At 38.8% G+C, this 26596-nt stretch overlaps 1 protein-coding gene across 1 annotated transcript; it reads right to left on the bottom strand.

The window, feature by feature from the left end:
- Positions 1-24815: 24815 nt before the first annotated feature.
- LOC309587663 (small ribosomal subunit protein eS7-like) lies at positions 24816-25317 on the bottom strand (the record flags this gene model as incomplete). The annotated part of the gene is made up of 1 exon (XM_082305989.1): positions 24816-25317. One exon carries the CDS (start codon positions 25315-25317, stop codon positions 24829-24831), a length of 489 nt encoding a protein of 162 aa, XP_082162115.1. The 3' UTR covers positions 24816-24828.
- Positions 25318-26596: the final 1279 nt, after the last annotated feature.

Below are 26596 nucleotides of genomic sequence, written 5' to 3'. Positions count from 1 at the left end.
CACGTCAACTAAAGATGAGGGACACAAAAGGTTTTCTTCTTCATTCAGTGTTGTTGGGCTCACGCTGGATCTGAGCCTTGCCTACGCTAGGTTTCTGTGCACATGAAGACAGCAAGGATATTTTCATATGAGGTTCAACCTAGCTGAGGTTCTCCCCTCAGATATCCTTGTACTTTCAGGGTATTGCACAGGGATTGTATTGTGTGTCAAAATGAGGCCCAAGGACTATGCTGTGAAACTAATTTTGAAAACCTGACAGACCAAGTCATTTCTCCACAAGGTTTATTTGTGACCAGTTGTACATTTTTAAGAGTTTTTTATTTAAGTAACTGCCATTGCACTTAATACATTTTAGACATATATCTGAAGAAGAAGCAGGCATTGAATGAAATTTTAAAATCACCTTTGGTTATGTAAGAACTTTCAGTGATCTGGACCTTAGAGCTTGGAGCAGGACTGAAGTGAGGGAGGGAGGAAGGACAAAGAAAGGATGGAAGGAAGACATACCCTCTCCTTAGTTCAACTCTTTCACTACCAATCAACAAAATTGTATTCAAAAAGGAGAGCATCCTTCAGGCATTCAAAGGGCTGTTTGTGGGAGTACTGGTGAGGAGCCACCTTTCCATATGGTCTCTGCACTGAGGCAGGCATGGATTCTCATGAATTTTAAAGTATTTATTTTGTGCTTTTTTTTTCCAAAATTCTTTCAAACTAGAGTAAGCTTTCCTAAAATGGTTGGTGGAGAGGAAGAAGAGGGAGTAGAGAGCATCAAGCTGTCTAAATGACATGTGGACAAGGAGAGTACTTAGCTTACCAGTGCAGCTAGTTCTGTAGCCAAAGGGAGAAAGATCGAGATAAAGGATCTTTTTCCTTGCTGGCCTGAGGCCCTGGAAGTATGCTAGGAATGCTGCTCTCCTTCCAGAGGAGCTGATTCAGTTTCACTTGTGGCGGTTTAGTTCCCACTGTCATCACTCTCGCAGTGACAGTTGCTATAGTGAGTGAGAAAGTGCCTTGCCTGGTTTTGGGTACTAACACAAAAGGCTGCCTGTCTCCTCTGCAATTTGGCAGGAGACCGTTTAGTGCGGGATGATGTGTAGCTGTGCACTTACTCACTGCAGACCTTGCTGGAACTTACCGGCACATTCCTGGAGAGAGCAAGTAAGTACAAGCAGTGCTGACTGGCCATTTTCCTTAGAGGAAACCTACCACAATATCTGCACTTGACCTGTGTGTTTTACCAGCTGTTCCCCCAGCACTTTATAGATTTCACACCTGTTTTGCAAAAAGAGAAAATATTCATTCTTTTGAACGAAGCATAAAATGACTCAGCTGGCCACCAAAGGTCCCCTTGCATGAAACCTGACACACATTTAAGAAGTCAGCAGTACAGAACTGCCCTTGGGATACAATTCAGTAAAAGACTGCAGTGTTCCTTTTTTTTGGGATCCCAACTCCCAAAATGGAATTTAAAACACTTTATTTTGTACCATTAATCTTGCTGTATAGCAAGAAACCCCCAAAAAGACAATCTAAAAATATACAGATTTAAAAACGGGCTACACAAAGTCTTCATGCTGCCATTTAGCACTAGCTAAGGATACAGGCTTCCTCTCTGCTGTGAGGTTAGATGCATCCATCCCCTTGGAAGCCAAAAAGTGCAGAAAGTTACTCCAAAAGATATAGTAAGTTTTTTTATTTCATGTAAGTGATTAGTGCTTTTCTTTTCAAAATACAGTACACTAGCCCTGGGCAATATACTGTTTTAGGGACTGGGCCACCCCCACCTACCAAGAAACCCCAGTTTCTATTCCTTCCTTAGACAGAAGAGTTCAAACCTGTATTCTCCCACTTCCAGAACAGCATAACCACTAAAATAAAGGTTTCTCATGGGAGGAAATTGGGGTATTTCCTTAAAAGAAAAGACCAGTCATTTACCTGTAACGCTGTGGTCAAGGGCGAGATGCATAGATTCAAATATTCTGAGATAGGCACCAAATCTGGAGTGAAAAAGCTGATACTTCTTTTCCCAGTGGAAATGAAAGGGTTGGCCACCGCTGCTTTTTCTGAGTCTGCATCTTAGTATGCTCTGAGAATATTTCTACACTAAGCATTTCAGAGAACCTAAACTAAAGAATATATTGTTTCTAGCCTCTGAAAAGACACAGGTGCCAGCCCTGAGTCAGATATTCAAACCTGACGTGTTCAAGCATTTCTAAGTACATATAAAGTGCATTTCCAAGGAAGTCAGGGGTTTTTTTTTTTGTTGTTTCAAATTGAAGTATTGTTGGCATTTATCTACCTCTGGATTTGGGCAACAACTAGACAACAGGTTTATTATTCTCCAAGAGGAGATGATGGTTGAAAAGAGCTTGAAAGCCACTTTAACACCTTTTTTTGCAAATCGAGTCCTGTCAAGCCTGACTTATTTTGGAACACCTAACACAGGTGCTTCTAAAAATACTCTGCTTTTCTGGTTTTGTGTAGATTGCTTCAAAGAAAAAAAAAAAAAGTAGAAAAAGCAGAAGAAAGATACACCTTCATTTCACAAATACCTGACCCAAAATGGAACAAAAGAATGGTCTCATGCTTAAGGCATTGAACTGTTATTCAGGAATGACCTGGAGCAAGTCATTTAATCTGTCTATACCCTGTTTCCATAGCGAAGGTCTCTTTTTCTTCCCCAGCAGTAAGCTCTTCATGACAGTTTGGTTTACTTTGTGCCTTTGCATCTATGTTACAGCAGAGAGCTTCTTTCTGCAAGAGCTTTCAAGCACCACTTCAATATAAAAACATATAAATAGAATATAAACATAAACATGAAGAAAACTACAATTTTTGTGATCAATTCTGGGGACAACAATTCAGATTTTGGAAAAACAGGTTTTCCTCTGAATATATTTTTGGAGGCGTTGCTTTAGGTATATAAATCGAATATTGCAGAATACAGTTTCATTTGCACACATCTCAGTTTCCTCCAGTCTTAAATGAACACTGTATAATTTGGAAGGATGATCTAATGTCATCCTCATTTGGTGACAGTTTATCATGGGCTATATTCCCTGAAAGCATCATTATTGGAGATGTTATTATTACTACTTTAGAAATTAAATTATCTCCAAGAAGGAGCTATACATATAAAATGGAATCAAAGCCCCCTTATCTTCAGCAGTATTTATGTTATAAATTATCTCAGGGACCCAAATTAGAATGTCAAAGGAATTTGGCAGTGGAAAACAAAGGAAGTGCATGAACCTCCCTTAGGACAAATCTGATAGCTCATACTTGCATGTCAAATAGGCACTGCCCTTCCCATATAACAATCAAACCCCAGATCCTCAGCTGGTATAAATTATCCTCACTCTACCAGTGGAGCCCTGGCAGTTTACACCACCTGAGGATCTGGCTCACTTGTAATTTATAGCAAGCTGCCATGCCTCAGACTATGCAGCGCAGTGTCTTGATCCTGAGATTCTCACAACAGTCATGATAGCTTTTACTGAAATGTGGCAATTAGGATTTTTGTGCTTGGAAACAAAATTTTGTTCTTTAGCTTATGTCAATAACATGTAAATGGACACTTTAGAAGTTTCATGGTTTAGTATAAAGAGCAAAAGTAAGGTAAGTGGGCAGGAATGTCATAAAACATTTTCTTCTCTTAAGGAAAGATTATTTCTGACTGTATTGAAATAAACTCCACTGTGTATCAAGTCTGCCGCCAGTGTATCATCTAAGAGGAACTGCATTGAATATTTTCTTAATAAAATCAAAACTCAAATAAAAAATTTATGTCATGTACAAATAACATTAAAATTGGCAACTTTCCTATTTCCACATTGTTTCATGTTGAGTCAACTGGAAATTATGCACAAAGTATGGTATTAGTGAGAGCAAAGGAAGAATGAGATAGGCAGCCTGGCATATATTTTTTTATATTTGGTATTATCAATCAGAACAGAACATGCTGTGGAATAGGCAGGACTTTTAAATCGCTTGCCATGCAAGAATGGGGAAAAATAGGGAAATGCTTCTGAAAGTTGGTAGCAAGAGGCATTGAGCCATATTCTGAGCAGCTACATTCCAGCATTCTTACTACAAAGATTTAAGCAGTCAACATAGTGGCTTGCGGGGTATTATGGTGCCTATAACCTATGTATGTGCCCAGCTCTGAACTCCCAGGGTTAACATGGTCATGTTGATTCTGTACAGGTAAGTTAAGGAAGGCAAAGCTCCACATGGGGACTCACAACAGCCTGTGTGTTGGGTGCTAGAACACATCAACCAGCCAACAGAAATTGCCAAAGGGAGGGGTATATCTGAATTCTGTCTCTTAGAGGTACTCACTTCCTTTCCTTGACTCTGAGGATATCTCTGAACCTAAGATTTGGAACCTGAAAATACTCCTAGAATGCCTTCATTTGGAGAATATCAGGATGTGGCCTTTTACTCAGTAGTCTAAAGGCCAATGTCTTTGCTACAGAAGTGGGACATTTGACATCCATGTCCTCTTCAACTTGAGTGGGTTTGAAGTTCTTGTCAGGTGAGTACTGCCACCAGCTGGCTATGCAGTTTGCTGGACAAAAGTTCTCACCCTCAAGTTGAAGATGGACCACTCTGTGTACCCTAGAAAGAAATATTTTTTGAATGCAGTACATAGAAAAAGATGATGTCCATCTGTCCTGAAATGAAATAAATTCTTCACCTCCGATTATAATACTCATTATGGAATCAAAGGAAAGGGGACTACTAGGAGCAAATGTGTAAGAACGAAAATTGACATTGTAAAAAGGAAACCAAAATTCATAGCTGTGAACTGCTGAAGTTGGGAAATCCAAGCAACTGGAACCCCATTTCAGAATTCTGCAGGAAGGTTCCTATGGAATTGCAAGCCTGGTAAGAGGATTTCATAAAATACCATTGTACAAGGCAGCAGAAGGCAGTGGTGTCTGGAGCATGGGGTACAGTTCCAGTTCCTCAGGCGCAAAACAGATAAATTCACAAAGAAGAGCTACCAAGGTGTAAAATTAGAACACCTTGCTCTGGCTGATCTGGGAAAAAGGTACAAGATTGTTGCTTCTCTAAACATGTCAGTAAAGTGAGTACCATGAGGAGGAAAGAGGGTTTTTAAGCTAACAGTGTTGGCACAGGAACAGATGGATACAAACTGTCTAGAAATAAATTATGCGGAAAACTTCACTACGGCATCAAAGGAGTGAGGTTCTGGAACAGCTATCCAGTAGCAGTTGTAGAGGCAACTCCCCCAGATCAAAATAACAACAACAGAATTAGTTTTTAAGAGGACTTTGATCACTTCATAAAAGTATTACCCACCATAGTTGCCGCAGGTAACAGGGCATGGGTTTCCATGATCCAAGAGGTCTTGAAAAAGACCTTGTCTTGTGTTACTGTGAATTTAGAAGTTATTACTAAAATAACATAAATATCTTAAGGTAATTTGAGTATGTAAGCAAATAGGTAGATACTGTTCCGTGTATCTAAGACTGTTCATTAGCAGCACTATGATTACCCCTTATCTGTATTTAAAAGGAAATGGTTTTCCATTTCCCACTGTTAATCTTTCTTCACCATCTGTATTAATTATTAATGTCTGTGTTTTAATTCTTTTTTCACTTTTCTTAAATGTGTTGGATGCCAGCTTGGTTTGCCCAGGGGACCCTGAGATGGATGAATTATCTGCTACTATTTCAGCTAGAAAGCACGTTCTGCAACAGATTTGTGTTTTCTGTTGATCAAATGCACAGAGCTCAACTTGTAACAAAAAAAAAAAAAAAAAAAAAAAATCGGTGGCCAGCAAGTTACATCTGAATCTCTGTCTGCCAGGCAGAATTAGTATATTTCCTTTTGTCAGCAAATTGTGTTATTTTCAAGTCTATAACACCAGTAGGCACAAGTTACTTTTGAGCTTAGAGAAAGCTCTACCTTTCTTCTGCACCCTGTTAGTGGCTAAAGGCTTCAGTAACAGCTTTGTGACAGTGGAAGTACAGCAGTAAAAAATGACCCAGAGCCAGCAGTGGATATACTGGGTGGCTGCGACGTGTATTTACCAACATCTTTTGTCTGAAAGTCACTGATTACCAGCAGAAACAATGTGGGAAGCACACAGAAAGTGTGTAATTAGATTACAATGCTCCCTTGTAGCTGGAGTTACTTGTAACCCCTGACCATGTTTTGTTTTTAGCAGCAAGCTCGTTGGAATCACATTACCGTGTAACATAGATGCAGCTTGCTTTAGTCATAAGCAGCTGCTGGATCTTAAAACCTGACATTGGCCCATATGTTCATAGTCCTTAGCAACTGAATCTTTTACTTTTTATTTGTAGTAGAAACTTCTTAGCCACTTTTCTAAGATTTTCTTGAGCTTCAGAAAGCTAAACATAATGGGAAAATGCAAGAAGTCTTCAAGAATTAACCTGGTTAATTTTTCTTCAAACTGCAGTAAACTCACCTGCATCAGAAGAAAGATATGATAATGGGTAGTCATGTCCTCTCACTTACGTATTGCATTTCAGTTACAGCAAGAAATTACAGCCATAATGGAAGGGAATGGAGGTTGTCAGGACTGTGAAGTGAAGAAAAATGACTGATTCATAGGCTTTCTAAAAAATTGGCAGCAACGGACCACTGGTGAGCCTATGTTGTGGTTTAAAACCAGTTCAGCCTATGAAGCTTTTCTTCTTATTTCATACATTTAGCACCCTTTTCTAGTATTTACACATTCGTAGGCTAATACCAGGTTTAGGGAGGAAAATATTTTAAATTCTCTGTATTTTTAAAAATATTTCTATTTGTCTGCTTTCTTTTCAGAACCAGGTATTCTTCATGTAATTTCTAATGCTATTTTCCAGTAGGAAAAAAAAAAAAAAAAAAAAAAAAAAAAAAAAAAAAAACGAAACAAAACAGAAATTCCATAAGAATATGTTTGTCTTGTTAGGGAAATTGATATGAACAAATAAATGAACAAAAATGAGCTAATGTTCCATATAGTATTTTTGAATAGTTGATTCCTAAGTGATTTTTGAACTCCAGGTTTTCAATCAAAAATCAACATATGTTTATCAAAAGTTCTGAGATGGAGTAGAAGGCCATATTCAGAGCCTCTTCTTATCCTCAAGCTAGTTTCCACAAATAACAACTTTACATTGTTTTTGTTTTTGTTAAACAATATGGCAGTGCAGTCTTCATTTAATTTATATATGTCATTTTAATGTTATTGTCTATGTTTTATACAAGTTTATTAGTGATTAAGAAATACTGGTAGCTATTCTGGATTTCATTGTAACAACAGATTGCTACCTACAACTTTTTAGCAGAAATTATTCAAATTTCCTAGGTCACAGGAGGTAACTCTGTCCTTTAATCTTTTATATAAAGGGTCAAATTCCATTCTTGAAACTCAGGATTTTTGTCTCTGCTATTCCTATTGGAAGGATGTGTTGGACTACTCTGCTTTGATGGTTTTAAAGTATTTCTTGCCTCTTGGCCAGTTAAATTCATTTTTTTCTTGTGACAGCACTGCCCTTTAATTTAAATAGTTTCATTTTTTCTCTCAGTTGCTGCATTTATCATTCTGTTGAATCAACAGTTATATTACCTTTTCTCTTCCTTAATTTTATTTAATGGAATAAACCAATTTTCTCCAATAACTATCGATCCTTCAAAGAATCATTCATTTTTATAAGACCTGCTCATCTGTCAGTGAGAGGTAGCATTTGACCATTAACCACAGAACAAAGCCAAAGTTTTATCTCAACGATTTCCAGTCATGCTCTTCCAATGCTTTCCAAGCATCAGGTTAATGACCATACAGAGGAGGTGAAAAAGTGTTTTCTGTTGATATACTGTTAAAACCAGAAGACAGACTTCAGGATTGCCTAACTGTGAGTAATGAATTTATGAACACTAAGAACGACCCCTAAAAATCCAGTGACATGTGGAGCAAGCCAAATAAAGTTTCTGCTGTTGAAACCCTTTCTATGATGTTACCTCTGAATTCTTAGACCTGCCTGTGTATTTTGGCTCTGGTTTCCTTCAGGGGCAACATGAGTGTCTGTAGTTTAAACTGAGACTTCTATTTTTGGTTACTGCCACACCACTTCTAAAAACTGCTTCAATTATCTCAGGTACAACCTGACAGACTAAGTCTTAAGAATGATAGGAAAATTATAAGATGTATGTCTGTATTTTATTCTGATACTTTGTCCACCTGACTTCCCAGCAGTTCTCCATGTTCTATACTCTGAATTAATTCTACCACTTTATGTTAAAAATTTCTTAATGAAATAGCCACTTTTAAAAAAATGGATTATTCAAGAAATGAACAAATTTAAACCTCCTGAATAGTTTTATTATTTCCTCCTCTCAGTCACATCACACTGGGGTGCTGCTGGATAAATACAAGCTCTTGAAATAGGGGAACAGGGAAGGAGAATTTATGCAAAACCTCCATGCAAAGGAGCCTGTGGACCAGTCAGTACGCCTGTCAAGAATTTATGGGTCAAAATCAAAGGAATTGCCAAAAAGAGGGGCATAGTCAGCACCTCCACCTTGGCAAGTGTCTGCTGCTGACCACTCAGTCAAAGCTAGATGGATGGATAAATCTTTAAGCAATTGGAAGGAGTCTTATGATCACAGGCCCAGATAGCAGGGTGGACTTCAACTTCTGCAGTATTTATTGGAAGGGCAACTCCAGGTGTGTGAAAAACTGGTTGGATTATCAGCTTGGGGGGTGGTATTTAATGGTTCAAAGCCTAACTGATGACCAGCTGTGAGTAATGTTCCTTATAAGCTGATTCTGGAGTCAATGCTCTTTAACATCTTCATCAAAAACCTGGATAATGGACTGTATTTATGTTTGTAGATGGCATCGAACTGATTTGGAACAGCTGATGTGCTGGAGGGCAGGGCTGTCTCAGGTTCTGATAGATCTTGGTTAAGTACTGGTACAGGTTACCCAAAAAGACTGTGGAATCCCCATCTTTAGGGTTTTTAATATGTGACTGACTACAGCCCTGCGCAACCTCTTCCGACTTTGAGAAGGAGGGTGGACTATATGATCTTCTGAGTGCCCTTCCACCTGAAACTATTCTATGATCATATTATTAACTTGGTGGGGTAAAATCACAAGTCTAAGCAGGTTCCAATATTTTTTTACTTTGGGGTTTGAGAATTTCTGGAAGACTTTTTTTCTGTTTCTGATGGATCTGCCAAAGGTGCAACACAACCAACCTATTTTTCACTTGAAAATATTGGGATTTAACAAAAACAAGTTAAAAAACCTGAAATAGATAAAAGCTAGATGAACTAGAACAGGCATAGTTTTTGCTGAAGGAGCTGGCTAAACTGGATTTTAAAAAAAAATCTCTCCCAGCCCTGTGAATCAAATTCAGAATGAAGCCTTCTTTCATAGAATCATAGAATCATAGAATACCTCAAGTTGGAAGGGACATATAAGGATCATGAAGCCCAAATCCCTGCTCCTCACAGGACTACTTAGAACTAAATCTAAGACTAAGAGCATTGTCCAGATGCTCCTTGAACTCTGACAGACTTCCCTACTGTGACCACTTCCCTCAGGACCCTGTTCCAGTGACTGACCACCCTCCCAGCAAAGAGCCTTTTCCTAATGTCCAATCTGAACTTCCCATGGTGCAGCTTCGTTCCATTTTCTCGTGTCCTATTGCTGGTCATCAGAAAGAAGAGATCAGCACTTTGAAGTCTGACTCAATATGGCTAGATCCTAGCCCTCTTCTTTACCACACATTCACTGGCAAAGGCTACTTTTCATGCTATTTCAATGCATCTCTTAAGTTAAAAGGTGTTGATAAAACAAATGTATTGCATAGCCTATGTTTTAGAATCAAAGTTTTGTGCAAATATAAGTACCTGATAAGCACTTAGGCTTTGGAGTGATTCTATGAATTGAATTACATCTTTGTATAATTCATGGTTTGTTATCACTAGCCTGTTCGCACCTTGCTGTGTGGAAGCTTACAAGTAACTCCCTGCGGCGCAAAATGCAAATGAGCTTTGTCTTAAGAACAAACACAATGTGAAGGAGTGCATTATGACTTTCCTAGAAAGTAAGATATTCTCGAGGTAGTTTTGATACTGAAAATGCAGCCAGGTAATCATAAATTATAGAACTTTCAAAAACTTCCCCTTTTATTTGCAATTCCTTTTATTTGTAGTGTTGCAAGCCTGCATATGTCAGTACAGCAAAAGCCAGGAAACCTCTGAGGATTTAAGCAGTATAATATATTTAACAACAGAATTTCAATGTAGGGAAAAAACAGGCACCTTTTACTACCTTTAATTAGAACTAGAAAACTATTAGCCTAAACCATCAGAAATCATATATGTGGTTTGTTTGTAATTTGATTGCGCTTCATATATTACCTAAACTAAGGCAGCCTCAACTTCATATAACTTGCTGGAGCTTCATTGCAGTATGCATCAGGAAAAAATTATACAAACAAAAAAAAAAAAAGAGGACTACAAAAGACTAATAAAGTAGAGAATGTTTGAACAAGTCAACTGTAAACCAGCACTACAGAAATCATCAGGCTAATATGTTCAAATATAGGTGAAGTAAATATCTGGTATCATGAGCCATTAGACGTGTAAGGTTCTGTTTCTGTAGTTGGGGCCTGTGTCTGCAAGAACATTTTTTGCACTAATTACCTATGTTTGAGTTACTGTTGAACTAGGAAAAAGTGACACTCACTCTTTTTACAGCCCACACCAGTACTATAGTAATTTTGTGCATTTTAGCATAACTTTTGGGGGCAACAACCAAGGCTCTTAGCACTTATTACAAAGTAAGTCATCCCATGCATTATTGCCTTGAAACCTGAAGCAGTCTTTTCAAAGTACAAACATGGGAAGAGCAAAATATGAGATATCAACAACTCATAAGGCATGCAGAAATGAGCCCAGAAAAGACCACTGACAGTCTGTGTTAGAAAGTCAACCAAATTTTAACCTGTGGCCTCTCTAAGGCCAATCTACATGAGCTACATAAATACCAGATATGGTGAAGCATATTAGAGAAATATTTACTGTGAGAGACAAGCCAACAGGCAAAGACATCTACATTGTGTAACACATTCAAAATTTAAAGAGGAGCTTCTAAACCCAAACTGCATCAGTTAGTCCAATAGTAGATATACTAATTTTTTAAAAATCTTTGTTGCAGGCTTAGTCATCCCAGAAATCCCTTTGTTTTCTCTCCTGCCTGGCATAGAGATGGAACAGGAAAAGCTACTGCTGGCCATGTAGCAAGGACACATGAGGAAGCTCTGAGCCAACTCCAGACCTGAAACAAGCTACAGGGTCCTGACAGCATGGAAACAGCTACAGCTGAATCCCTCCTGCTTATTCACCCCATTCCCTTGAAGCCATTTTGGTAAGCTGAAATTGTAAGGCATGATTTGAAGACACTGTTAGGAAAACGTTTGGATTAAATTTATAGAATTCTTTAATGAAATTGGCATATATTTACACGGAGCTAAGTAAGAAGTGTGGTCTGCTCTATGCTCTGTTGCTTATTGTGTCATTTTAACTTAGAAAAACGGAATTTCTACCTAAAATTACAAACTTCGTTAAATGATTAGATCTAGTTTGTTTTCTGCTATTCTAGATTATCCCACCTAAAGAGATCTTTGTGCAGTTAGTGTCTGGAGCAAATCTGCGGCTTCCTTGTAGAATTCCTGTGTGACCTTGAGCAAGTATTTTGTTTTATCAAATAACACAATGTTCTGACTGAGCACATGCTAATAAAACTTCCCTACCTCATAGGCAGGCTGTGGGAATCAACAGCATTAAATACCTGAGCTGCTCGATAGTCTGGTGATTAGGACCATATAAGTAGTTACATAGTCAATCCCCCTATGGTTAGGACATTGTCAAAGTGTGTACTCCATGTATCTGTGTCTGATGTGACATTTTCCTAGTACCAAATTATCTGAAGACCTTACAAGCAGAATTGTGGAAGGATCAAAAACAGCTCGAGTGGTTCACCCAGTTGCTTGTTGCAAGATAAAATGGCATGCAGCTGACACAAAACATCTCAAAGCCCTTGATTTGCTTTAGTGCCTTTTAAAGTACTTCTTCTGAAGAAGGAATATGTGTGTGCACACAGGAGTTATTACCAGCTAAAAACTCTGTCTGCTGATATCCCACCTTAGAATACTTGCATGAATCTATTCTAAAATCAGATGCGACATTGAAAAAATATTTGACAGAGGTATGGTTGTCTTTTGATCTTTATGGATTCCTGACATACTTCTACTGATTATGACCTTCCTGCTACTTTCAGAGGTGTACAGAAATGAGAACCATCCCTCATGTGCTGCCAATTTTTATCTTGCCAGTGAATAGTGATAATTTTTTTTCTTTTTGTACATTTGCAGGGGGTTGCTCATAGGCCTGCATGGGATTTTTAACTACATCAACTAGAAGAAAGCATAATAATATAATAATGATTATTAATGTAACATGTAATGTCTGGTCCTCTAAAACATAGTTAAGAGGCTTGCTGTCTTGTACATTAACATTGATTTGGAGACGAGATCACTTTCCACAGAATTTAATGCAGCTTTGGTCTCAATTGCAAGTAAAATTCTTAAAGCATGCCCTATTTTTAAGAATAGGACCTTTCAGCTGCGATAGAGAATTCCTCAGTGGCTGATCTAAATACAGTAAATATGGAATCACTGGAGCTGTTCCAGTTTTGTGATGATGACGAGCCTGATAAGCAGATGGGAGACACATTTGTAGATGATCTTCATTGCTTCTCTGTCAAAGCTTTTCATTTGTCCACTTTTATGCTTGCTTCTCAGGAACAGAGATTCAACCCCAAATAAAAATCATCTGAGAACTTCTGACTGAGGTAGGAGCTCATGTTTAAAAAACTAATCAATATGGCTGATGGATACATATTTTCTCTGTTTACACCCCTTTATGTGAAGAACTGAAATGCTGTGATACATCTTCCATATAAGTTGTGAGTCCATCAATATTTGATGAAAATCATCTGCCTTCTTTTCTAGTGAAGATTTTTGTGCTTTCTTTCAGATCATTGACAAAGGTGTTATATGCCATAAAAGCAAATCTGACCCCTGCATGACCCATTAAAACATATTTGCTATTATACCTGCCTGCGTCTAAACTAACCAGGTTTTAACCCACTCATTTGATGACAAGTTGCTGATTTTGTTAATCACCATAACTTCTTAATTGAAATGTTGACTAGTTCTAAATTCAATACTTTGTCAAAGTCCATTATAGCAGCAGCCTTGCTGGTAACAATCATTCATTCAAACTTGGGTTTGATTTTTAGCTGCTCAGATAGGATTTAAGCTTTTTTATTTCTCTCTGCTCATTTTCTTCTAATTTTGTATTAAACAAATAATCGTCAGCCACTCTGTTTTGCTCCAGGGTTGATGTCAGGCTAATGGACTTTGTTACTTATGCAAGTTAGCTTAAATGTTAACAAAATGTTAGTTTGCTTTTAGTCTCTATAACTTCTTCAGTTACCTTAGAGTCAATGAAAACCACCACCAACGATCCTAAGGGCTCCTTTTCCAGTGCTTCAGCTTGCTGTAGACAAGTTATCAGTACTTGCTGACATAAAAAATTCTAACACAAGTAGCTGCTGTTTACCATCTTCTGAAGTTTCCAATTAGAAAATTCGTGAAAAGCAAAATATAGTTACCTTTCCACTTTCTTGCCTTTTTAATCCTTCTGCCCAACAACACAAAAGAGAAATTGCATATAAAATAAAATAAATATGCAAACTTTCAGAAGACCTTAACTTCCTTAAGTTTGGTGGTCAAGAATTCTACCTGTGCCTCTAAAAGTTCTAAAATTCTAGAATATTAATATCAAATTAATTACTGTTATTACTAATATCTTCTTTTTTTTACATTCTGTACACACTCAGTTTCCTCATATGTGCATACACATGCGTGAGAGAACTTTGCATATATGTGTGTGGAGCTGCTTTCACTTCCTATCAAAGTCAGTTTGTGGTTTCAACCACTGTGGCCTTTCACAGATGTGAGAGTGTGGATTGCTGAATACCTATTAAAGTGTTCTGAAACAATTTCTCATTATTATTCATATGTTTTAAATTAAATTCTGCCTCCTGCCTGATCTGGTTCATAATTGTTTTCAGCTTTTTGAAACTGGCTCTTTGAAAGTATCAAGTGTATATATCACTGGTTTGGACTTTCTTCTTTTTAATCATTGCAAATATAATTAAAACAAAATCACCTCTCTCCAAGGCTAACGACATTCTCTGTGAAGAGTAACTAATATCAAGTAAATTGTTTCACATCCTTGAGATTTTTGCATTTGCATTCTTATCCTTGATTGACTTATGTGAATACCTTTGAGAAGAATTAGTATCTTGTAATGCAGCTTGGGTAAAAGTCAGTGCAAAGTAGAACTGTATAAGGAACAGCAGGAGCTGAGTTATTTCAGAGGTGAAAACTCAAGACCAGTCTTTTTCCTAGAAGACCTGACTTTTTCTCAGCTAGGGTTGGTGGTGTTGGCTGAGTGCCCACTGGCTGCCTGCATGGGGTAGAAAGAACTTTGGGTCATTTTCCTGCCCTCCACACACATGGGCCACCAGCATGCAGTTCTGCTACCTATATGTTTTAAAAGTGGTGATGTTTTAAAAGTTGTGAGTCCATCCTCACTTTTCCATAAATACTTTAATACCTATATAATCCTCAGCATCAAATGAAGAAGTTATGTTTAGACTTTTAAAAAGGTACATCAAGTCAAATGTTAAAGTGTTGGGGTTTTTTTTCACCAAATCCATGAAAGCTGGAAACTTGGATGAGAAGAGTCTTCTGTGATATCATAATTATACAGTTATTTTGGTTCCTTCTGCTTTAGGCCAAATACAATAGAGCTCTCACAATTTTACGTTACAGTGATAACTGACAACTGCGGTGTGTTAGGACCATTCTGCAAGAATCTGACATACATGGAGAGCAGTGGAACGGAAAAAGTAGGGTTATTTTTTTCTCTGAAATATCTTCATTTTGGGGAGATCTTTTGATTATTTATTCAACTCTCAAAGCCAGAAATTAATGGTTCTGTAGACCTAAATAACCCCAGAGATATCGGCACTTGGCAGAAAGCTTTCAAAGAAAATCCGCACTTCCTTCCTACACCTGACTGCAGGTTGCATTAATTTCCAGCAGTCCCCTCAGTAGGTTGGACACAGGCAGGTCTCCAGGTCATACTGACAGTACAGTATGATCTTCTCTACTCTTCACCCAAAGGACCTTGGGCCTCACAGGCATGAACTCTCTGGTATCTGCTGATAAAGATGTCATCAGCTCACCCTCTTATCTGTCTGGTTGTGGGTTCACAATTGCTTGCTACTGATAGACCTCTAACATCTTCCACCAGAATCTCTCCTTCCAGTACAAACATGACAAAATGAAGCCCACAATTGTAGCAGAAACTACAGTGGAGGAAACTTGTTGGTTGAACAGACATGGATGGTTTTTGCAACGCTTCTGTGTCTTTTGGGTATCTTTGTGGTGTCTCAGGTGCAGCACAGAGGAGGAACAGTGGCTCAGAGCATCACAAACCTCCATCTGTCACACAGTAGGTGCCTAAAGTAGGTCTACCCTGCTTAGCAGTGCTTGCGAGCAAAAAGGGTAAATATAAAGTTAAACCTGTACCCTCGCCTTTTGTGCTTCTGCCTATCTGACTTGTATGTCCTTGAATGCATCACCTGGGTGACCAGTGTGAGAAATGCAGGTAAGGTGGGGAGCCTGGCTCTGTCTGGCATCGCAGCTCTCATGGGGTGCCACAAGAGGTGAAAGGAGCAAAGGTGAACTCGGAAAAGAAGGTCTTGATCTCTGCCACATAAAAAAACAACCCAGAAAACAAAAAAACAAACGACATTATGATATCATTTGAAATAATTTTTTTTCTTCAACTTTCTTGAGACAAAATTAAAGCAAATTTTGCAAAGAAGTGTAAGATCTTCCCACAGAAAAATATTCACTCATTTGTAATGAAGATATTTCCCAGTTCCTTCCATCTCTGCTACAGCTTTCTGCACTTTGTCTGTGACAACATTTTGAGAGGGAAAAAAAAAACCACACACAAAAACTGTGGCTTACTGAGTCACTTACTGGCACAGGGCCTTGTTTAAATATCTTCCTGAAGTGGTTGGCTTGGCGCTCCCTATCTCTGAGGATTTCTAATGGATCGTTCTGCCTGAAATTAGGCCAAGCAGTTTCTTCAAAAGAATTGAAGCTTTTTAAATGGTTACTACCATTCCTTTTCAGTTTAAATTTATCAGCTGATTTCATCCATGGATTTGTAATGCTCTTCGCTTCCCCCCATCCAAAAAAATGGATTTCTGCTTGTGCCATATTACATCGTCTCTGTTCTGAAAACAACTGGGAACTTCTCCAGCTCTGTTTCTGTGTTCATGAATCTTGTATTCACCCATGAAACAGGTGACTGCTGCCTCAGTAACACAGTATCAATTTAATAAACCATTTTCAGTAAGAATATAATTCCCTGGAGGATGGTCAAGTGGTGGAGCAGGCTGCCCAGAGAGGCTATGCAGGCTCCATCCTTGGAGGTTTTCAAAGGCTGCACGACCTGGTCTGACCCCATAGCTGCCCCTGCTGTGAGCAGGAGGTTGGACCAGACACCTCTGGAGGTCCATTCCAGCCTGCATGATCCCATGATCCTTTCCTGATTGTCTGTTCAGCAACTGGTTTGTTTTAAGTACAATGTTAGAATTCATTTCTAGTTAAAGGTCCTTGTACAAATCCTTAAATTCACCCATGGCTTCCAAAATACACGGCTATGCAAACATACATCACCGCATCATTAAATTGCACTTTGGTGATTTCTTCATGTAAAATTAAGTTAATTATCAGAGCTATCTCAACAACTGTTGTCATAAACATGCAGTGTTTTTCCCATCTCTTAGTAGTTCTAAATCGATTCAATCTCCAGCTTTTCCACTCACCTGGCATCTTTTCTACCTACATGGTCCTACTGATAAACAGCAGTAGCACATAACACTGTGATATAAATTGCTGTTGAGTTGGAACTGTGTTTTTCCACAATGAAAATGTTCCTCCACTTTTACAGATTCACTCTTACATTTGAATCTAATACTTTCTGACACTGTCTGGGTGAGTCTAACTAAATGTGTTTCTGTAGATATTGTGTTCAAAGTAAGTGTCAAATTTTCTTGTGACAACTGCTTGTCACCTCAAAAACATGAAGTAGTCCATCTCATAAAGGCATTTACAAGAATGAGCACATTTTCCAACTCTACAGGAATATTTTCCTTGACATGTGCCACAAATTAATATTTTTCTGGAAAACTGAAAAGATTTGATTTCCACTTGAGATGCTCCTAAACAATTACCTTTATAGCCCGATTGAGAGTAGGGACATTAAATAAATTATAAAGGGCCAAGTACCAAAGCCCTTGCTGAGAACTTGATTGCACAGTAATGGCAGAACTGCATAACATAATGTATGGACCTGTCCAAGGGGAGTATATTTGTAGGAATTCCACCTACGTTTTTAAGTTCAGTATTATATATATGGAAACACTATTCCTGAAAAGACTCTCACTCTGAAATTTTCAGAGACGAGTTGCTAGGAATTCTGTTCTAGGAAAGAAGTAAACATATCCAGTTCTGTGAGGATTTGTATAAAACCAGTTTCTGCTGTTTATTTCAATCTCACTACTTCTCATAATTTATTTTGTAAATTCATTTTAGTATATCCTCTCAGGAGAAGTCAGTGCACTGTTTGTATCTTTAGTGTTTGCTATAAAATTGCGTTTACTCAGCTTAGGCAAGCTAGAAACATAACTGGTGATGCTGCAGGGTTGATGCTGAATTTTACTGGAAAATACAAAGTAAATGTTATTGGAAAACAGAAGCATACTGAAGGCGTCCCTGCAATATTTGTTAAAAATAGTTCTGAAGTTTATACAAGACCAGTTTGAGTTCTATATAGAACTTCTAACACATTTATATTAATTATGTTAATATGTGATTACTTATATAAAACCATAACAAAATCCTGGACTGTGAAATTGATAAAATTCTTGGCATTCATTTCAGAGAACCGAAATTTCATTCAGTGTGAATTTCCAAAAGTAATACAATAACCTTTTAAAAGTGATAACATACTAGTTCTTAGCAAAATAATCAGTACTTCAAAATATACTGTAGAAGGGGAAAAAGGTCCTTAGTAGGTTTCTGTGTCTGTTTTGTGCATCAACAGCAAATGTTCTAAACTTCAAATTATTTAAAAAAGTGTAGCACACTATGACATCTCTTTAGGTTCAGATCACTGAATTTGTAATGCAGTTGGCTCTGTAGACAGACACGTATCTATGTGATGCATACAAAACAGTTCTTCACCGAATTAAATAATGTAACAAATTGTATGAAGTCCAATGGGACTGCATATTAGGCTAATCTAAGCTGTCATGGAGTTATGGACCAGTGAAGAAAGGATTGAAAGAATTAACCCAGTTTCTCTCCTTCTCTTATCAACTGTTACTGGGGGAGTGTGAGTCAGGCGGCGGTACTCAGTCCTTGATTCTGCCAAACCTACAGAAATGCTTAATATGATTATTACTTGTCCTTTAAATAGTATATATGAATATTGTGTAGCTTTTATTCTTTTTGGTCTATCTCAAAACACTTTGCAAATGGGACAAGTATCATTATTGTTTTTATATAAAGAAAATATTTATTTTGTTATAGACCTTATTCTTTCTTTTCTCTTCTATTGTAAAATATATAAAGAAAAAATCCTTATAAAAGGAAAATAAGTCATGCCAGAGCGAGGAAAGTTGTCAGAGTTCTCCTTTTGACAATTGGACTAATATTATTACAGTCAGCATTTCTCTAAACTGGGCAGAATCAAGAGTGTGATTTGCTTCTGCTGGGGCACTGGGGTTGTGTTTCCATCAGGCAAATCCAGCACCATCTTGAAGGCGTGAGCACATTTGTATCACAATGCTACAGTGAAAAAATGTTAAAGTAGAGGATCCACCTCTTTCTTTTTTTTTTTTTCTTAGATATTAGTAAACCTTCTCCCATTGGGGTAGCAGCAGGTTGGCAAGAATAACAAAAGCTTTTCAGTGTGTTGAAAGAAAAAGCCTTACCCAGTCAGTAGTTCTCCTTTGCAGCCATCCCTCATGGCACTTAAATGTCATTTCAAACTTCACTTCATCACCTTGGTGAGCTAATGCACTCTACGGCCTCACCAGATGTGCTTCTCTCAGATGCAGTAAGCACTCTGCATGGTTTCACCCTCACACCCCCCTCCTGGGAAACTATCTTGAGAGGATGTTTATATGTTAAATTGCAAGAGAACTGTGGATGACAAATATCAATTCTGCTACAGCCTATGAACTGATCTACCTTGCTTTCAACTCACTGAAATGGGGTCACATAGCTAGAGACACACAAACCAGGGAGGAAAAAACAGTGGATTGGCTATTGAAAAACTGGAGCCAGATGCCAAAAATATACTTGATGAAGCAAGAGAGAAAGCGGCAGAATTATACTGGTAAAACTATATACAACACATACCTGTCTCTCCAGATATATCTGCAGTCGAGACTTGATTCTTTTCCAAAATGTATTACCTACTAGTGTAAATCCATTGACGTTAATTGCATTTATTTCTGCTTTCTACCAATCTGATGGGTGATACAGGGTCAAGTACTGGAGCCCAATCATTGCCTCTTTTTCTAAGATCATTACTTCCTTTATTTTTAACAAGGGGCCCGAAACTGAACACAGTTCACACCCTTGGGTGGATCCCATCTGGCCCCATAGACTTGTGTGTGTCTAAGCGGTATAGCAGGTTGCTAACCATTTCCCCTTGGATTATGGGGGCTTCATTCTGCTCCCCATCCATGTTTTCCAGCTCAGGGGGCTGGGTACCCTGAGAACAACTGGTCTTACTATTAAAGACTGAGGCAAAGAAGGCATTAAGTACCTCAGCCTTTTCCTTATCCTTTGTCACTATGTTTCTCCCCACATCCAATAAAGGATGGAGATTTTCCTTAGCCCTCCTTTTGTTGCTGATGTATTTATAGAAACATTTTTTATTGTTTTTTACAACAGTAGACAGATTAAGTTCTAGTTGGGTTTTGGCCTTTCTAATTTTCTCCCTTCATAACCTCACAACATCCTTGTAGTCTTCCTGAGTTGCCTGCCTCTTCTTCCAAAGGTCATAAACTCTCCTTTTTTTCCTGGATTCCAGCCAAAGCTCTCTGTTCAACCAGGCTGGTCTTCTTCCCCACCAGCTCATCTTTTGGCACATGGGGACGGCCTGCTCTTGTGCCTTTAAGATTTCCTTTTTGAAGAATATCCTCAGTAGAGGACAGTCACGGTCTGGGTAGTTTCTGAGCACAGCTTCATTGAATTGCATGTATACATGGAACAGATGATAGGTTGAGAATTACTGAGCAACTATTACAGCCCAAATCCAGCCAGATTTCCAAAGTGCAACACTGCCTGGGAACAACTCCAATCAAACCTAACACAACCACTTCTGGTGTTGCCACCATACTTTCTCTACAGGATCTGTATATGGGAAACAAACAAACAAACTAAAAAATCCCCAATATTGGAACTTCCTTAAAATTTCAGAAGATTGTGTAACAATGCTATAGATACTTTCATAACAGTATGCTATGTCATCATGCCATTACCCTATAAGAAAATGTTTTAAACATCTAGAAATGTTCTTCCTCAAAAATGTTGAACATGAGCCCTTTATTATTTTCATTATTCTTGAAATACACTTTTATAACAGCTCTTGGAGTGGCCACCAAACATTCCTTTGCTGAGGCAATTTTGAGAAAATTTATGAAAAATATTTTAAAAATCCACTCTCTTTGAGATCACTGGACAATAAGTGGTGACTTTGCTGACAGAAATTGTGTTTTGGCGGCAATCCACATGCCTGGAGACAGATCCTTCCATGGATTTGGGGTGGAATTGTTTCAGTGCTATCTCCATTCAAGCTAGCTAGGGGCCTGGACCACAGCTAAACTTCATATTAACCTATCATCTAGTTAGCTGGCTACCGAAGGTTTGTCATAACTGCAGTATGTACAATTCTTTATACCATGCTCATAATTACTGAAAGGAGCAGCACAGAAAACAATGCTTATTAGAAACTTCTGTAAGCTAGTTGCATTCCTAACATATGGAGTATAATGTATTATTAACAAGTAAGTAAATGAGTAACAGAATACAGGAAGATTATAACAATTATAGCGTGTTACCAAAGCAAGATTAAATAGTCTCAGGAATGTGGCATGGTGCATGGCTAGGCTGATTTATTCACAAGCTCAAGTAGTTTAGAGTAATGTCCTTAAAGGGCAGTGGGGGAAGGCTAGTGAATGAAAGTCAGGTATTGCTTTCTTCTGTTTGCTTTCATTGTTCTGCCTGGTTTCTTCCACTTTTTATCAGAGTTATTCTGACAGTAAAAATCATAAAAGCGATTAATAGCAATGGAGAGAGAACTCTCATAGTACTTTACATCTCCTGCATGATCCGATGCATGCATCCCACTGTCCGGGTCACTGTGACATGTTACTGCCGGCACATAGCCCACACGTGGAGTCCGGCAGGTTTAGAAGGGAGGCTGGAATCAAAGCCACTGACCATGACTCTCACTGCCTTTAAACCACCAAGCTGGATAATGCTCTTGTTTCACTTCCTAAACTGAGCTGGAAGGAAAGCATTTTGGCTTGCTTGTCCCTCAGACGACTTGAACAAAAGATATCCATTTGTCTGTCAGCACTTATGAGATAGTCATTAAAATCTGTCCTTGAACATAGGCGTTCCCATTATTTTACTGGAATCCCAAGGCAAGATTCTCAGTGAAGGTACATCATAATTTCATGGAAATTGGTAGAATTATATTCATTTATACTATCTAAAGAGATAAGCTATATATCTGAGATTAAAATGTGGCATTTTGTTTCTGAAGCACTAAGAAAAATCACACAAGGCCAAATTATGAGTTTGGTTGAGTATTTGTGCCTTTGACAAACTTTTATGTGAGCAGAATTGTGGAAATAATTTTCCAGCTCTCAAAGTGGAACACAAAGGTTTCAGCAGGTATTTACTGCCACAGGGGTTAAATTGACAGAGGTGTTTGCAGCATTTCTTATTCTATGTATGGGAAATACTGCAAAGGTAGATAGGGATCTGGGGGTGCTGGCTGACAGCAGGCTCCATATGAGTCAGCAGTGCGCCCCGGCAGCCAAGAGGGCAAACCACATCCTGGGGTGCATCAAACACAGCATAACCAGCCGGTCAAAAGAGGTGATTATCCCATTGTATTTAACATTGGTGCAGCCTCACCTTGAGTTCTGTGTGCAGTTCTGGGCCCCACAATTTAATAATAATGTGAGGGTCCTTGAATGTGTCCAGAGAAGGGCAATAAAGCTGGTGAAAGGGCTGGAAGGAATGTCCTGTGAGGAGCGGCAAAGGACTTTGGCTTGTCTAGTTTGGAGAAAAGGAGGCTGAGGAGCGACATCATTGCTCTCTACAGCTTTCTGAGGAGGTGAAGTGGAGAGGGAGGTGCTGATCTCTTCTCCCTGGTATCCAGTGATAGGACACAAGGGAATGGTTCAAGCTGCGCCAGGGGAGATTCAGACTGGACATTAGGAAGCATTTCTTTACTGAGAGGGTGGTCAAACACTTGAACAGGCTTCCTAGAGAGGTTGGCAATGCCCCATGCCTGTCTGTGTTTAAGAGGCCTTTGGACAATGCCCTTAACAACATGCTTTAACTTTTGGTTAGCCTGGAGTGGTCAGGCAGTTGGACTAGATGATTGTTATAGGTCCCTTCCAACTGAAATATTCTATTCTATTCTATTCTATTCTATTCTATTCTATTCTATTCTATTCTATTCTATTCTATCCTATCCTATCCTATCCTATCCTATCCTATCCTATCCTATCCTATCCTATCCTCTGTGTTGTAAATGGTCATTTTCTTATGGTTTACTGTACATACGCATTAGGTTTTACTTTTTTCATTGCAGTGCCACAGAATGCTGTTACAAAACCATATTTGAAATAAAAATACAGTGTTTCTGAAAACATAATGATAGGAATGTAACCATGGCCGCAAGAGCATTCAATTCAGTCATAATTTAAGCACAACAAACTGCATTAAGCATCAAAAAGGGCACTCCACATCTCCTGATTTGCACTTATAGTAGTTTATAATATGGCAAACCTGACACCACTGAACAGGATAAATTATTATAATAAGAAAACTGATTGATTAGTTAATGTCTGCACAGCACTTTTAAATATGAAGCACTGCCAACTTAATGCTAAGAAAGCATTTGGATCTGCATGACGTGTATAAGCTGAGACTGAAAATTACCGTTCTGATGAAGTAATGATTTTGTTAGACTGTAACATTTAGAATTCTTTTGTGTTCAGTCCCATTATGATTATGGTCAAGCATTTTCTTGTGATCCATTGAATAAATGGTCAATTATCCTGTTGTATAAAATACAGAGAAGCTGATACTACAATTGCAATCTATCTAGAGCAAGCTTTATTCATTAGCTAAACAAAACATTATTCCTTAGAAAGCCAGTCATGGCTCTCCTTGAGGAAACCATGTAGGAAATGACATCTCACAGCAGCAACTTTCTGCCTTCAAGTAGATGGCTAGATTGACGGGAAGCTTTATGGGAATCCTTTACTCTGGATCCAGAGAAATTGATTCTGTTTATTGGGGTGAATTCTATTTAACAGAGTAAATGCCAAGTCAATACATAAACATCCTTTCAAATATTTAATATGCAAGATAATGGAAGGGGATGAAAGTAGAAAGAATATAGAAGTTTCTTGATCGGACAATTTTAGGAATCCGAATGATACAGTCAAGGATCAGTGACCTTCAGGACAAAGGTTTCAAGACCAGCAGATTAGCAGCTTTTCATGCACTATCAAAATCTCAAGATTCAAACAAATATTGGCCATATTCTGCATTCAGATATCACTAGCATGACCGCAGCAGCAGCAGGAAAGAAAGGAAGATTTTGGCAGTAGAATACAACCTTTTATATGAGTCATAAAAATTATCACTATGGAATGCATTTTTTGATACACTATGCAGCTAATCTGATTGAAAGTCTTGCTTTTTACTTTTATTATTAGTAAATTATGGGCAGAATTGATGGTACTGCCTTTATTACAGTCATCGAACTCTTTGCACTACAAGAAGCTATTATCAGGCCTCACATATTTTCCAAACTAATCCTTTGTTTAATGCTCCGTGCTGGGTTTCCTCCTTAGGCTGGCTATTTCTGGGAAATTTCAGACAAAATTGGTTTCTCCTTATTACTTTCTGGTAACGTTTTCTTTCAAAATCTGCGTGGCCCTTTTTTTCTGGATGAAGATTTGGCAATTTGACAAACTGTATTTATCATAGAATCATAGTATCGTTAAGGTTGGAAAAGACCCTTAAGATCATCGAGTCCAACCGTTAACCTATCACTGCCAAGTCCATCACTATACCATGTCCTCGAGCACCACGTCTATCTGCTCTTTAAATACCTCCAGGGATGGAGACTCAACCACTTCCCTGGGCAGCCTGTTCCAATGCTTGACCACCCTTTTGGTGAAGAAGTTTTTCCTAATATCCAACCTAAACTTCCCCTGGCGCAGCTTGAGGCCATTTCCTCTTGTCCTGAAATAAGATTTAAAAAAAAATTTCAGCCTTTTTTTGCATTTTACAGCTGGAATTCTGGAAATTCAAACACCACATCTTTGCCTGTGAGCTTCTTGTAGACAGCAGAAAATGTTTCCACCTTGTGTTCAACATTGTTCTGTTGTGCTTTGTCCAAATGGACTTTTATGAGCCTGCTGCCATCCAGTTTTACACGGATTCTCTTGCCCACAATTTCACTTGGGAAAACCAGGTCTTCAAGAATGGCATCGTGCACTGCAGTGAGCGTACGGCTCCTGGGACGCTTTTGCTTGTTTTTTGCGCGGCTTTTTCGTGTTGGCTTGGGCAGAATCCTCTGAGCAGTGAACACCACATGCTTTCCACTGTATTTCTTCTCCAGCTCACGAACTAGCCGCACCTGAATCTTCTGGAAGGATTTCAGCTGAGGAACTGGTACGAAGATAATGATGGCTTTTCTGCCACCACACACTTCAATTTCCTTAGCTGCTGTGATGTTCAACTCCCGCAGCTGAGCCTTTAAGTCAGAGTTCATTTACTACTATCTCACAAAAATACACATGAACAAAGCCAAAGTAGAAGGCTTTGTAACAGCTCTTTCTTCTCAGGAAGGACATGCTTGAGTGTCGTAGGCAGTTTTTCAGAAGACTCAGTCCTCGTTGTGTGCGTCTCACAACTCACAGTGCTGACCAGGCTGTATGTGTGCCAGATGCAGCCCTGCTGCAGTGAGAGGTGGGATTGCAGCTGGCTTTCATCCTCAGTGTCAGCAATGCAGAGGCCAGACCACAGAGGTACAACCTGGAGCACATTGCCTCCAGCATACAGCCACACGGGGCTCCATGAGACTGCAAAACTCATGCTGAAGTCGTGCTGAGTTCAGGCTCTCATAATGTGACTTTTATCCAGATAGCTGAGATTAAGCCAGCAGAGGTATGCCAATCATGCATAACTACACTCATACTTCCTGGTTGCAAGAAAGACATGCTCCCAGTGACTAAGCACTGATGTAACTCTCAGCCTGTTCGCCAACCTTCTCAGAGTTGGCTTCGTAGGTATACTTGAGATTTATCCTCCTTTTGGAAATTAGAGCTCTTTGCAGTTTAATAGCAAAGATATCTTGAAAGGAATTCTATATATGGCTGTTCTGATCTCTTCTTTATTGTGGCTTAAGTTACGACCCAGTCCTATATAAACTCTAGCTTCAGTGTCTTGCAGATGGGCAGTAAATCTGAACACAAGGGAGAGGTTCTCAGCTGCTCTAAGTCAGCACATATCCAGATGAAGTAGCTTGTGCTAAGGGTTATGTACTCCAGGGATTATAAAGCCGTAGCTTCTGTAAATGATATACATGATCATGGTGGTTACTTGGCAGTGTGGCAGTCTAGGGAAAATCATAGAATCATAGAATCATAGAATCGTCAAGGTTGGAAAAGACCCTTAAGATCATCGAGTCCAACCGTTAACCTAACACTGCCAAGTCCATCTATACCACGTCCTCGAGAACCACATCTATCCGTTCTTTAAATACCTCCAGGGATGGAGACTCAACCAGTTCCCTGGGAAGCCTGTTCCAATGCTTGACCACACTCTCAGTGAAGAAGTTTTTCCTAATATCTATCCTAAACCTCCCCTGGCGCAGCTTGAGGCCATTTCCTCTCATCCTATCACTTGTTACTTGGCAAAAGAGACCGACCCTCACCTCGCTACAGCCTCCTTTCAGGTAGTTGTAGAGAGCAATAAGGTCTCCCCTCAGCCTCCTCCAGGCTAAACAACTGCAGTTCCTTCAGTCGCTCCTCATAAGACTTGTGCTCTAG

Source organism: Platalea leucorodia (assembly GCF_965183815.1).
Source record: "Platalea leucorodia genome assembly, chromosome: 3".
In the NCBI taxonomy this organism is placed as follows: domain Eukaryota; kingdom Metazoa; phylum Chordata; class Aves; order Pelecaniformes; family Threskiornithidae; genus Platalea; species Platalea leucorodia.
Note: the sequence above shows the minus strand (reverse complement) of the source record. Positions and strands in the feature narration are given on the sequence as shown.